The sequence below is a fragment of the Globicephala melas genome, chromosome 3 (genome assembly GCF_963455315.2).
Source record: "Globicephala melas chromosome 3, mGloMel1.2, whole genome shotgun sequence".
Lineage (NCBI taxonomy): Eukaryota > Metazoa > Chordata > Mammalia > Artiodactyla > Delphinidae > Globicephala > Globicephala melas.
The window spans coordinates 154,815,788-154,829,231 of NC_083316.1; the positions used below are offsets into that span (position 1 = coordinate 154,815,788).

Here is a 13,444-nt window from a genome sequence, read left to right on the forward strand (position 1 = left end):
AAGGGGCAGCAGCTCTCATTAAAAACAAAAGGAATGGGCTTCCCTGGTGGTGCAGTGGTTGAGAGTCCGCCTGCTGATGCAGGGGACACGGGTTCGTGCCCCGGTCCGGGAAGATCCCACATGCCGCGGAGTGGCTGGGCCTGTGAGCCATGGTCACTGAGCCTGTGCGTCTGGAGCGTGTGCTCCACAATGGGAGAAGCCACAACAGTGAGAGGCCTGCATACAGAAAAAAAAAAAAAAAAGGAACAACAAAGTTAGCTGAGAAATATGTTCCTTGTGAGGGATTCAAGGCAAGGAGGTAATAGTGAGGACAAGGCGGGCCATAGGGATAGTACTGAAGGCAGATCTCTGTAGCAGTGAGCAGCTTTCCAAGTTTATTGTGGAATCTGGGGTTGCCAGCCATGTAAGGCTGCAGATGAACATGTGTGGGCCCAGGGCATGGAGAGTTCCAAGCAACCTCTTGAAATGCTGCTTCACCTGAAGCACAATAAGGAAGAAAGAATGAGTTGCTGATCTAACAGGAGATGCCTACCCACACCACTGGCCTTTATTAGGTGGGAGCTGAATTTAGAGAACTTGGGTATTTAAAGCTGCTGGAAGCTTCCAAGTCCATGTTCAACCTGAAGTCCTGATTCCACCATGACAGACTATCCTCTCCTGTAACTTGGAGCTGAGGTGCAGCATTCGTAGGGGCCGGCAGTTGCCCAAATTGATAGAGAGCACTTCCACAGACCAGGAACCTGTCACACTGCTTCCCAGACAACAGTTGATTTGCTCTTCCACCTTCATGCTGTAGTATGCTCCAGTCTGCAGTAGTGCAGGCTCCACATTCTTTGTGGTGGGGAAGGGGAGGTGCCCCCAGAGGCTGTGTGTGAAGGGACACAGATGTTATTTTATCTGTGACTTCTACAGACAGCACTGAAGAATTAAAGATAGTGAAGGAAATGTACCTGCAGGACTAGAGTATTACTCAGACTTCTGGGCATGGACACTGCCCCTGCCAGAGAATGTCATGGTGCTGTTGACTACTCCATGGAATTACTCAACACGCTGCTCACCACTGTCAGAACGGAGTAATCTTTAAGTGGTGGAATACCCAGGTGGAGGACACGAAACGGCCACTTCCAAATGCAAAATCAGAAATTCAAAGCTCTCTGTGTTTTCTGTGAACAGAGTTGATACCTTCAGAAAAGTAGACAAAAGCAGGGCAAGAACCAGGATGCAGCAGTTCAATATTCTGGGAGTAACAAATATACACTAATGCAGTGGACACAGAGGATTGCCCAGTCAAGGGAAAAAGTGGGTGAGAGCCTTTTGACAACTCCCTTGAGGCTCTAACCTCCCTTGTCAGATGCACATCAGGAAATGGCAAGTCACAGAAGTAGCAGTGCCCAGAACATCTGTAGGTGGCTGGGATCGTCACACCCGAAGCTGAGCATGCCCCTGACTGCCATGTGTAGTGTAACTACAGTGCAGAACAACTGGCGGGGGGAATGTCTGCACAGATTAAGCCCCTACTTTAGGGATTATCCGAGGGTCAGAGTCCAACTGAAGCCCAGAGGACCTGGGTTACTCAGGAATTTTTATCAACCTCTGCCTTCCAGATAGGGGTCCTGAGTTCTGAAAGCTGGGTTTGGAACAACATCCAGAATCATGGACTGTGTGAGGTCAGATAACCACAGTCTTCAAGGGCAAACTGGGTGGTAGTAACTGATGTGATGTTATCAGTTAGGAGTTGCTAAATCAAAAAGGGACACACAGTTCAAATGAATTGTCCCAGGAGAAGAATACAGGTAAGAAGCCAGTGGACACATGAACCAGGGAAATCTGACAAAAGTTGGTTTGAAGCAGAAGGTGGGAAGCATAATTTAAGTAACTCCTGGGCCAGTGCACAGGTGACTGCACTTTCTTTACACTGGGTGTAAATAGTGGGGGTGAGGAAAACAAAGCATTCCATTAAAGGTAGAAACCCTCCTATATAAGAGAATCAAGTACAGTAAAATGCTTATAGACCATTTTCTTACTTTTTTGTTCCTGTGCTTCTCAATTTTTACAATTTTATAATTTATCTTAATGGTCAACTAATTTCTATATTGTTAATGAAGGTCCATGTTGGTTCTGATACTTGGTAATTCAGACTAATTCAGACTATTCAACTGAGGCAGTTCTGAATTATGAGGAGTGTTTGACATTCTTAAGTTCTCAAAACCCACACTACTGTGAACCTTGACTCTCAGTAAATAAAATGACTATCTTCATGTAAGCTTTCATGGTTATTATGTAGAATGGAAATTCTCTTGCATTCAATAATTAATACACTTAGTCTCAAAGCTCTTCCATATCACTTTTCTCCAATATGATGTCTCTGATGCTGAATGAGGTTTGCAGTCTGGTTGAAAGCTTTCCCACATTTATTACATTTATAGGGTTTCTCTCCCGTGTGAATCCTCTGATGTTGAGTCAGATGTGTACTTCGGATAAAGGCTTTCTCACAGATTTTACATTTATAAGGTTTTTCTCTAGTATGAATTCTCTTATGTTGAGTGAGGGCTGAATGGTCACTGAATGCTTTCTCACATATATTACACGCATAAGGTTTCTCCCCAGTATGAATTCTCTGATGCTGGGCTAGGGCTGATTGGTCCCTGAAGGCTTTCTCACACAAACCACATCTGTAAGGTTTCTCTCCAGTATGAATTTTCCGATGTCGAGCAAAGGATGAATTATCCCTGAAAGCTTTCCCACATTCATTACACTTATAAGGTTTCTCTCCAGTATGAATTCTTTGATGTTCAGTAAGGGAAGAGTTCACCCTGAAAGCCTTCCCACATTCATTACATTCAAAAGGCTTCTCCCCAGTGTGAATTCTCTGATGCTGAAGAAAACTTGTACTCTGATTGAAGGCCTTCCCACATTCATTACATTTATAGGGTTTCTCTCCACTATGAATATTCTGGTGTTTGGTAAGATGTGCCCTGCACACAAAGGCTTTGTCACATATGTTACATTTAAAAGGCTTCTCTCCAGTATGTATTCTATGATGGTGGGCAAGGTGTATGTTTCGGATAAAAGCTTTTCCACATAAGTTGCATTCAAAAGGCTTCTCTCCAGTATGAATTTTCTGATGATAAGTAAGTGAGGAACTCACTGAGAAGGCCTTGCCACATTCCTTACATTCATACGGCTTCTCACCAGTGTGAATTCTTTGGTGATGGATGAGGTGTGTGCTCTGGTGAAAGGCTTTCCCACATTCTCTACATTCATATCGCTTCTCTTTAATAAGAATTTTCCGATTTGCATTAAGTTTTTCAGTATGAATCTTCTGATGTTTATTGAGGGTTGAACTCTTAGTGAAGACTTTTCCACACTCACTACACTCAAAGGCTTTTTTGCTAGATTGAAATCCCTGACTCTGAACAAAGGATGAGCTCATGGTGCAGTGCTTCCCAGATTCATCACATTTCTGGTTACCAACCACAGATGAAGTTTTCTCATGAGCAAGCATCACTTGCTGCAACTTTATCTCTTGGCTTCCATGCTGCCATTCCAACAGTGTATCATATTTCCAGTGAGTATCTTTAGTGAATCTTTCCTTTATCATCCACTGACCCAATTCTCCTTCAGGAATATCTGCCTTGAGAGTTGATTTCTTACTCACAGGTGTAGTCATCCAATCTGAAAGACATCAAAAATTCAAATGTCTGTTTTATCCTAGTAAAACATCTAGTTGGGATAAGAACGTGACCTTGTTTATAATGCTAACAGAGAGGTTGTAATTTTGAAGATTTCTTGAAGTGAAGATAAAACAGGAAAAGGGAGAAGAGGTGAACAGAGGACATGGCAGGAAGGGGTTGACAACTATACAATGTATGAAGCAGGAGAGCTTGGAGCTGGCATTCAGAAGTCACAGGCCTGAGCTGGGATCCTGAGTACCATATTTATTTTCTTTGTGATTACAGAGAAGTTACCTGAATTTTGAAGCCTCAAAAATACCTGTAAGACCACACTATGCTAACAGATAAGAAAAAAATGTACCTTATCTGTTTTAGTGATATGGTCTTTAAAATAACCTAGATGTGACCTTAAGAAACCATTGAAACTAGAGGTCAACACTTGGTAGAAAAAAAGTTCAGCTTCGGAGTAACTACTAAAACCAGCATTTATGTTTTATAGACACATTTTAGCATTCAGATGGAAAATAAAAAGTTAGGCTACTATAGAGCCTGTGAAACACTGATACCTACTAATAAAGTTAGAACCTCCTGCTACCAGTGAGGAAGCAACATCTTCAAACCTATATGAATAATGTGACATTGATATAAGGAAAATGTACCATGAGGATGTATATGTGAGCATAAAAAATTAGGAAGAAAGCAGCAAATCTGCCAGGATATATCCAGTATGTCTTGGAGGCAAGGCCCTGAATTTGGGGAAAGGAGTATAATAGTCATTAGAAATGGGACTCTGCTACTGGGATCTGGGCCAAGGTCCCATGAATTGTCTGACAAAATTATTCCTCTCCCCCAAAACAAATTCCACACTTACTCAACAACAGTCTCACTTGGTCTCATGGGTATCCTGATATTAACAAGTAGAGTTCTGAATGCATACTAGTTTTCTGTACGTATTTGTGAATATCTGTCTTTTGTGTTAAGTCTATTTAAGACTTTGTACTAAGAAATGCAATGATAAGGACTTGATACTAACACAGATGATGCAAAGATTCCTGGGAAAGCCTATCAAGAACAAGCCTCCCTCAATGCTTTTTTCTCCTACTCACTCCAGAAAATCTATAAAGAGCTATAATAATAATAATAATAATAATAATAATAATAATAATAAAACTCCTTGTACTTACCTGGAAAAGAAAGTTAAACAGGTGCACTTTAAGGCTAAAATCCTTGTGAGCTTAGAATAATATATCCTTGCTCAAAACAAAGAATGTTTAAAGTTAAACACCAGTTTTGCCAAATCTCAAAATCTTAAGAACTGACTTTCGCTTCTGGACCTGACAAAGTAGCCTGTGGAAGACCAGGTTCTTGCAAAAAACACCCAAAAAATCTGAATTGAAAAAAAAAAATCTGTCTAAAGGCATCAGATATCACTTGAAGCCAACTTGATAGTCTAATATTTGGGATAGAAGGGAAATACAGAGGTGATTCTAACAGTGTTTTTTTTTCGTCAGAGAATTTGCTGAATTCTTAAAACTTCTCAGGGCAAGAGACTAAGCTAAGCAGAAATTCAGAATTCTCTATAGTCTTATAGTACTGTTGAGCCAAAAACTGGAGTTCAGGACCTTCTGGGGGGCTGTGGGGTGAACAGTGGTCAGAGTAAACATGTAAAGCTCTCAGTTGGGACTCCTGGAGGTCTACAACCTAACAGCAAGGGCAAACAAGAGATAGGTAAAGCTTCATAAACATTCAACCCAATTCCCAGCTAATGAGTCCCTGGGTGGATGGATTAGGGTGGTTTGCTTGTGCTCCAGCTGTCTACCAGAGGGAAGGAAAATTTTCTCTGGAGGAACATAACATCATCCAGAGCATATTCACTCCTTCACACATGATGTCAAGGATTCAGTCAAAAAGTACCAGGAGTACTAAGAAATTATTGAATCAAGAGAAAAAACAGACAATAGAGAAAGACCCTCAGAACTCAGATACCAAAATTATCAGACATGGGGTTTGAAATAAGTGTGACTAACATGTTCAATAAAACAGATAAGAATGAGAACTTTAACAGAGAATTGGAACCAAAGAATCCAATGAAAATTCTAGAACTGAAAAATATAACTGAAATTAAGAACTCAATAGATAGCTTTAACAGTATATTGGACATTGGGACTTCCCTGATCGTCCAGTGGTAAAGAATCTGCCTTCCAATGCAGGAGACAGGGGTTCGATCCCTGGTCAGGGAACTAAGATCCCACATGCCACGGAACAACTAAGCCTGTGCGCCACAACTACTGAGCCTGTGCGCAACTAGAAAGCCCGTGTGTCACAAACTACAGAGCCCACGTGCTCTGGAGCTCAAGTGTCACAACTAGAGAGAGAAAAAGCACGCACACCACAACTAGAGAGAAGCCCACGTGCCACAGCGAAGAGCCTCTGCACTGCAACAAGAAGATCCTGCATGCCACAACAAAAACCTGACACAGAGAAAAAAAAAATTTTTGAATAAATAAATAAAATGAATAAATATTTTAAGAAACAGTATATCAGACATAGCAGAAGAGAGGAATAGTGAACTAAAAAAAATACATAGGCAGAAAATATCCATGGTAAAACCTGGAGGAAAAAATTTAAAAAGACATATAAGACATGGTGAAAACATTTATTAACACATGTGTGACTGGAGTTCTGGAATGGGAGGAGGAAAAGAATGGGGCAAAAAACACTATTTTTTAAAAAAAAGGTTGAAAAATGAATTTGAGAAGCACAACAGACTGCAAGCAGGATAAATTCAGAGAAAATCCACCTAGGTACACCATAGTCAAACTACTGAAAACATAAGATTAATTTGAAATTTCCTTGAGAGGAAAAATATATTACCTTTAAAAGAGAAAAAAAATAAAACTGATAGCTCTCTTTTCAACCAAAAACAAGGGAAAACAGAAGACAACGAAATAGGAACTTCCCTGATAGCACAGTGGTTAAGAATCTGCCTGCCAAAGCAGGGTACATGGGTTCAAGACCTGGTCTGGGAAGATCCCACATGCTGTGGAGCAACTAAGCCTGTGTACCACGACTACTGAGCCTGCGCTATACAGCCCATGAACCACAACTACTGAGCCCTCATGCCACACCTACTGAAGCCCACACACCTCGAACCTGTGCTCCGCAAAATGAGAAGTCACGGCAACAAGAAGCCCACGCACTGTAACAAAGAGTAGCCCCTGCTCACCACAACTAGAGAAAGCCTGCGTGCAGCAATGAAGAACCAATGCAGACAAAAATAAATTAAATAAATTTAAAAAAATAGCTCTGTAATTGTCTAAAAAAAAAAAAAGACGACAATGAAATAGCATCTGAAGTGCTGAAAATTGCTAAACTAGAACTCAATAGAAACAAAATGTCCCAAAAAGGTAAATATGAAATGGATATTTCTGCACAAATAAAAACAGAGATTGTGTCACCAGCAGGCCCATATTAAAAAAAAACAATAAAAGGAGTGTTCCAGGCAGAAGAAAGATAATCCCAGGTGTAAAAGTAAGAAAAGGCAATGGAAAGAGTAAATAAAAATATTATTGCACAAAACAATAATTATAATGTCTTGAGAGGTTGAAAATATATACATAATTAAAATACATAGCAAAAACACCACAAGACATGAAAGAAAGAAAATAGTATTGTTTTAAGCTATTAGCATTGCCTGGGAATTATTTATTTTGGATAGTAATAAGCTGGTTTTACTTATTAGACTTACCAATAAAAGACTGGTTAAAGAAGATACAAGCTCATACAGTCTTTAAGACTAGTTAAAGAAGGTACAAGCTCATTGGAATATGGAACAGTAAAAATAGTTTATTCAAAAGAAGACAAGAAAAAAATGGACTTAAAGCAGGTGAGTAAAATTAAAATTAAATAATGAAATAGCAGACGTCCAATCCTATACATATTAGTAATTGGTCTAAATTCTCCTATTAAAAAACTAAGGTTGGGCTTCCCTGGTGGTGCAATGGTTGAGAGTCTGCCTGCCGATGCAGGGGACACGGATTCATGCCCCGGTCCGGGAAGATCCCACATGCCGCGGAGCAGCTAGGCCCGTGAGCCATGGCCGCTGAGCCTGCGCGTCCGGAGCCTGTGCTCCGCAACGGGAGAGGCCACAACAGTGAGAGGCCCATGTACTGCAAAAACAAACAAATAAAAAACTGTTGTGAGGCTGGATTAAAAAAATAAAATCCAACTATATGGCACTCAGGAGAGAAATATCAAAAATATAGATCCAGAATTAAAAGGAAAGAAAAGAATGGAAAAGGATTTATCAAGCAAGCACTAACCACAAGAAAGCTGGTATACCTACACTAATATCAGACAAATCTCATAATATTAGAGAAAACAGGCTTTAAGATAGTTCATATTGACAAAAGGTTCAATTATCTAGGAAAATATAACAAATCTACATTTTCACATAATATAACTTCAAAATGTATAAAGTAAAAATTGAGAAAATAAAAAGGAAAAATAGAGAAACCTTAACAATGATAGTGAGATATGTTTACATACCATTCTCAATAACTCACAAATCAAACCATTAAGAATAGGGGATCTGAATAACAAGATAAACAAACTTGATCTAAATGATATACTTATAACACTATACCCAACAATGACAGAATATACATATTTAAGTGCATATAGAACATTTACAAAAACTGAACATATACTGGGAGGTGAAGTAGTATGAACACATTTCACAGGACAGAGATCATTCAGAATGTGTATTCTGAACTCAGTGGAATTATGCCAGAAGTGAATAACAAAATACCAAAAAGACGGTTAGAAAATCCAGATATTTTAAAACTAGTCCATACATTTCTAAATAACTGATAAAGAAATCAAAACAAAAATTAGAAAATATTTTAAACTTAATGATAATAGAACCATGAAATGAAACTCACAAAATGCAGCTACAGCATGGTTAGAAGGAAATGTACATCTATCTATCTGTATCAATTATCAATCTCAAGAAATCAGAAAAATAGCAAATTAAATACAAAGGAGAAGGAGAAATAATAAAAATAACAGAAATCGATAACTTAATAAAAAATTGATAGACCTCTATCAAGACTAATGGAGAAAGAGAGAAGGCACATATTACCACTATCAAGAATGATAAAGGTGACATCAAGACAAATTCTAAAGAGATTTATAAGATAATAGCATAATGAGGAAACTTTATGCCAATAAACTAAAAGACTAAATTCTAGGAAGGTATAGTGTATCAAAACAGATGCAAGAAGAAACAGAAAATCTGAATGGTCCTACATCTAATAAATAAATTGAATCTTCCATTTAATACCTTCTCACAAAGAAATTTTCAAGCAGAGATGGCTTCCCTAGTGAATTCTTCTGAACATTTAAGGAAGTCCAGTCTGTATACAAACAGGCCAGCGGAACAGATTATAGACCCAGAATCAGACCTATGCCCATGCAGTCCCCTTATGTATGACAAAGGTACACTGCAGTACAATGGGGGAAATGATAGTCTTTTCAGTAAATGATCCTGGGTCAACTGAATACCTTTATGGAAAATAATGAAAATAAATCTTCCATGTGGACTGTAGACCTAAATATGAAAAACAAAAGAATAAAGGAAAACACAGAAGATCTTCATGGCATTAAATGTCTTAAGTAGGACACAAAAAGCATTAACTTTAAGAAAAACCCCAATTAATTGGACTATCCTAAATATTTAGAACTTCTGTTTACCAAATAACATCATTATTCGAAGTGTGAAATAATATTTATAATGCATTATGTATCTATATGACAGAGGATCAAATCCCAAATGTACAACCCTAAAATATATCAATAAGGTAAGATTAGACAACTAAATAGAAAATAGGGGAGAGACTTAGATACTTTACAAAAGAGGATATTTAAATGATCAATAAAAAAATAAAAAGATGATCAACTTCATTAGTCATAAGTTGAGATACAATGAGATACTCCATATATCCTCTAGAATGGTGAAAAACAAACTTTTAATGACAATACTAAGTATATAAGAGGACATGGAACCTTCGTATCCTGCTGGCTGGAGTATAAACGGGTATAACCACTTAAAAAAACTATTTGGCGGTGTCTATTAAAGCTTGCAGGGACTTCCCTGGTGGTCCAGTGGTAAGGAATCCACCTTACAATGCACGGGACGCAGGTTCGATCCCTGGTCAGGGAACTAAGATCCTACATGCTGCGGGGCAACTAAGCCCGCAAGCCACAATTACTGAGCTCATATCCCTCAACTAGAGAACCTGCATGCCGCAAACTATGGAGCCCACATACTCTGGAGCCCACACCACAATTACAGAGCCCACGTGCCCTGGAGCCTGTGCGCCACAACTAGAGAAGAGAAAACAGTCACACCACAACTAGAGAGAAGTCCGTGCACTGCAACTAAGACCCAAAGCAGCCAAAAAAAATAAATTAAAAAAAAAAGCTTGCCTACTCATGAACATAGTACTCCTAGCTATATGCTCAAGAGAAATGTATAACGTACATTCTCTAAAAGATGTACAAGAATGTTCATAATAGTTCCAGTATTACTGATAATAGCTCCAAGTCAGAAATATACCAAATGTCTAGCAACAGTAGAATGTATAAATAGTGGTAGGTTTACAGAGTGAAATATCATACCTCAATGAGAATGAATCAACTATTGCTACATAAGACAACATGGATGAATCTCAAATACACTGTGAAAGCAAAGAAGCCAGACACAAAAGAGTAGACACATATGATTCCATTTATAAAAAGTTTTAAAATAGGCAAAACAAAGCTATGGTCAGGGTAGTAATTATCTTCAGGACAAAAGAAACAGAGGGGATGGGAGGGGATATCTGGTGTTCTAGGAACATTTTATTTCCTGATATAGGTGCTGGTTATACAGATGTATTTATACTGTAAAAATCTGATGAGCTGTACACTTATAATTTATGTATTTTCCTGTGTTAGTATTACTTCAATAAAAGTTTACTTTAAAAAATCTGGGAGTGGCTTTCAAAAATAATAATTTAGCTCAATAAAAACAACCAATTGCTAGCTTTCTTTTCTAGCAGCTATTAGATAGCTATATTTATTAAAGCCTTTTCTGGATTGTGATCATAAAACATATCACCTATATATAAGAGAAAACTGGCTTTTTAACGTTTTGTGTTACAGGAAAACACTCATCTAATTGTGTTATCAAGAGGGGGTCAAACACACCCTAGTTTCACGACGCTGAAGATAAACTGAGATGGGGAAAGACTGGACCCTCAGAGTCAGTTCTCACTGGGGCCCAGGTTACTTCATGGGGGCTGAATTAGGAGCAGTACCTGTAGCTGCATTGGGCCGCACTAAAAAAAAAGTATGGGTTTAAACTATATATCGATAACTCTAGGGTATCAAACAAGGTATGCAAGTAGTATGATCCAAACCCTATACAATGTAGTCAAGAGGTCACCCCCAGGGAGGGACCAGAAACTGACCCAATTTCCTCCAAATCATCAAAAGTTTCAAGACTTGGCACTATCAAGTACATCTGAGAGTGGGGGTGGATAAAATAAGGAGTTTTGGATTAAGGTCAGTTTATGAAGCCTTTATGCCCTCAGATCCCTTCCCCAACTCAGAGGAGCTGGAAGGTTTCCCTCTTCCAACTGAGGAAAGCCTCTAACAAGAAAGAGATACCAAAGAGATATCAAAACAATCAAAGAGAAAATTTGAGAACACAGTGCCTATAAAGGGAGATGAAAGTGTTTTTGGAAATCATTACCTTTAGAGGTAAGATATTACCATTGTAAAACACGAATAAGAGCTTACAAATAAAACAAGAGTTTTTGGAAATTAAAAAGGATGGCAGAATTTGAAAACTCAACAGAGAATTCCCACCATAAACAATTAGAAAACCAGGGAAAAAGTGAAACAACTATTTTTAGGCAATGGAAAAGTAATCCTGGAAAAGTAAACTCACAGTGACAGAAGCAGACCTGTGGTTGCCAGGGGCTGGGGACAGGGGATGGGATTAATTGCAAAGAGGTAAGAAGGCATTTTTGGTTAGAGATGACAAAAATGTTATTCCTTTGATTTGGTGATAAATTTGTCAAAACTGATCAAATATTACACTTAAAATGGTGAATTTTATTGCATGTAAATTATATTTTAATGAAGCTCATTAAAAATATTTTAAAAATCTCAATAGATGAACTGGAAGACATAACTGAAGAAACCTGTCAAAAGTAGAACAAAAAAAAATAAAGATGGAAATTTTAATAAAAAGATAAAATTAGGGCTTCCCTGGTTTTTCAGTGGTTGAGAATCTGCCTGCCAATGCAGGGGACACGGGTTCGAGCACTGATCTGGGAAGATCCCACATGCCGCAGAGCAACTAGGCCCATGAGCCACAACTACTGAGCCTGCGCGTCTGGAGCTTGTGCTCCGCAACAACAGAGGCCGCGACAGTGAGAGGTCCATGCATCGCAATGAAGAGTGGCCCCCGCTCACCGCAACTAGAGAAAGCCCTCGCACAGAAACGAAGACCCAACCCAGCCATAAATAAATAAATAAATAAATAAATATTTTAAAAAAACAAAAAAAACTTACTGGGGACAGTAAGATTTATATATATATATAAAAGATAAAATTAGAAGACCAGTCCAGGTGGTATCAGGCATTCCATCAAGAGAAAATAGAGAAAACTGAAGGTGGAAATTAAAAAATGCTAGAAGAAAATGTCCAAGATCCACAGGGCAGAAATTTAGATGGAAAGGCTCACCAATCCTCAGTGGATCCAAGTATAGGAGCACACCAGGGTACACCACTGAGAAACACTGGAGTAAATGAGGAGATCATGCAAGCTTTCAGAGAGGAAAAACAGGTCACAAGTGATGAAGAACCTGAAGATTTTGGATTTCTCAATAGCAGACTTAGGTCTAGAAAACAACAGAGCAATGTCTTCAGAATTCTGAAGAAAAAAGATTTCCAGTGTTGAATTCTATCTAGTCAAACTATCCAGAAAGTGTTACGGCAGGAAAAAGACATTTATAGACTTGCTAGGTTACCAAAAACTTATTCCTGTGCATCCTTTCTTAGGAAGCTACTGGAAGACATGTGCAAATGAAGAGATAAGCCAAGAAAAAGGATGATGTGGGACGTGCAGGCCGGGAAAGACGGGATTTGCAGGAGGATGACAGCTAGGTACCTGCTCTTCCAGAAAGGAGCAGGTCAGATGGCTCCAGAAGAGACTTTTCCAGGAAAATGAAATTGTCAGAATGACTTCTGATCTAAAAGTCTTGAGAATCGAGATGCAGACAACTAGAGAAGGTCTGAGATTAAATTAAATTAAATTAAACTAAATGAACCCTGGGAAGATTGCTTAGGAAAGCAAAAGCAAAAGTTGCCAGGACTTACTTCATGGATCAGCTGTGAATAGTGCTTCAGAATGTAAACAATGACTATTTCTCTGACCATTAAGTACACTATAACCCTACTGGAAGGATAGGGAATGGAAAAGGTAGTAAGACGAATAGTCGGGGAGGTGAGTTTAATCCTCACTTTTATAGAAGGAATTCAGTAAATAATGCCTAAAACTGAAAAGTCAAGAGGTAGCAATATAAACACATTCCTTGAAGACATGGAAACAAATGTACCAAATAATCAACTGAAAGAAGAGAAAATGGTTACTTCTAAAGAGGAGAGAATGGGGATAAGGGGGGATAAGAGGCCATCAGTTTTCATAATAAACATTG

General features: G+C 38.6%; 1 protein-coding gene across 1 annotated transcript in view; it reads right to left on the reverse strand.

Annotated features, from left to right (window-relative positions):
* Window positions 1-226: 226 nt before the first annotated feature.
* The window catches only part of ZFP2 (ZFP2 zinc finger protein), a 52,373-nt gene continuing 39,155 nt past the window's right edge, over window positions 227-13,444 (reverse strand). The window contains 1 exon segment of the mRNA XM_070045293.1: window positions 227-3,392. Coding sequence (XP_069901394.1) covers window positions 2,342-3,392 — 1,051 coding nt within the window. The 3' untranslated portion in view covers window positions 227-2,341.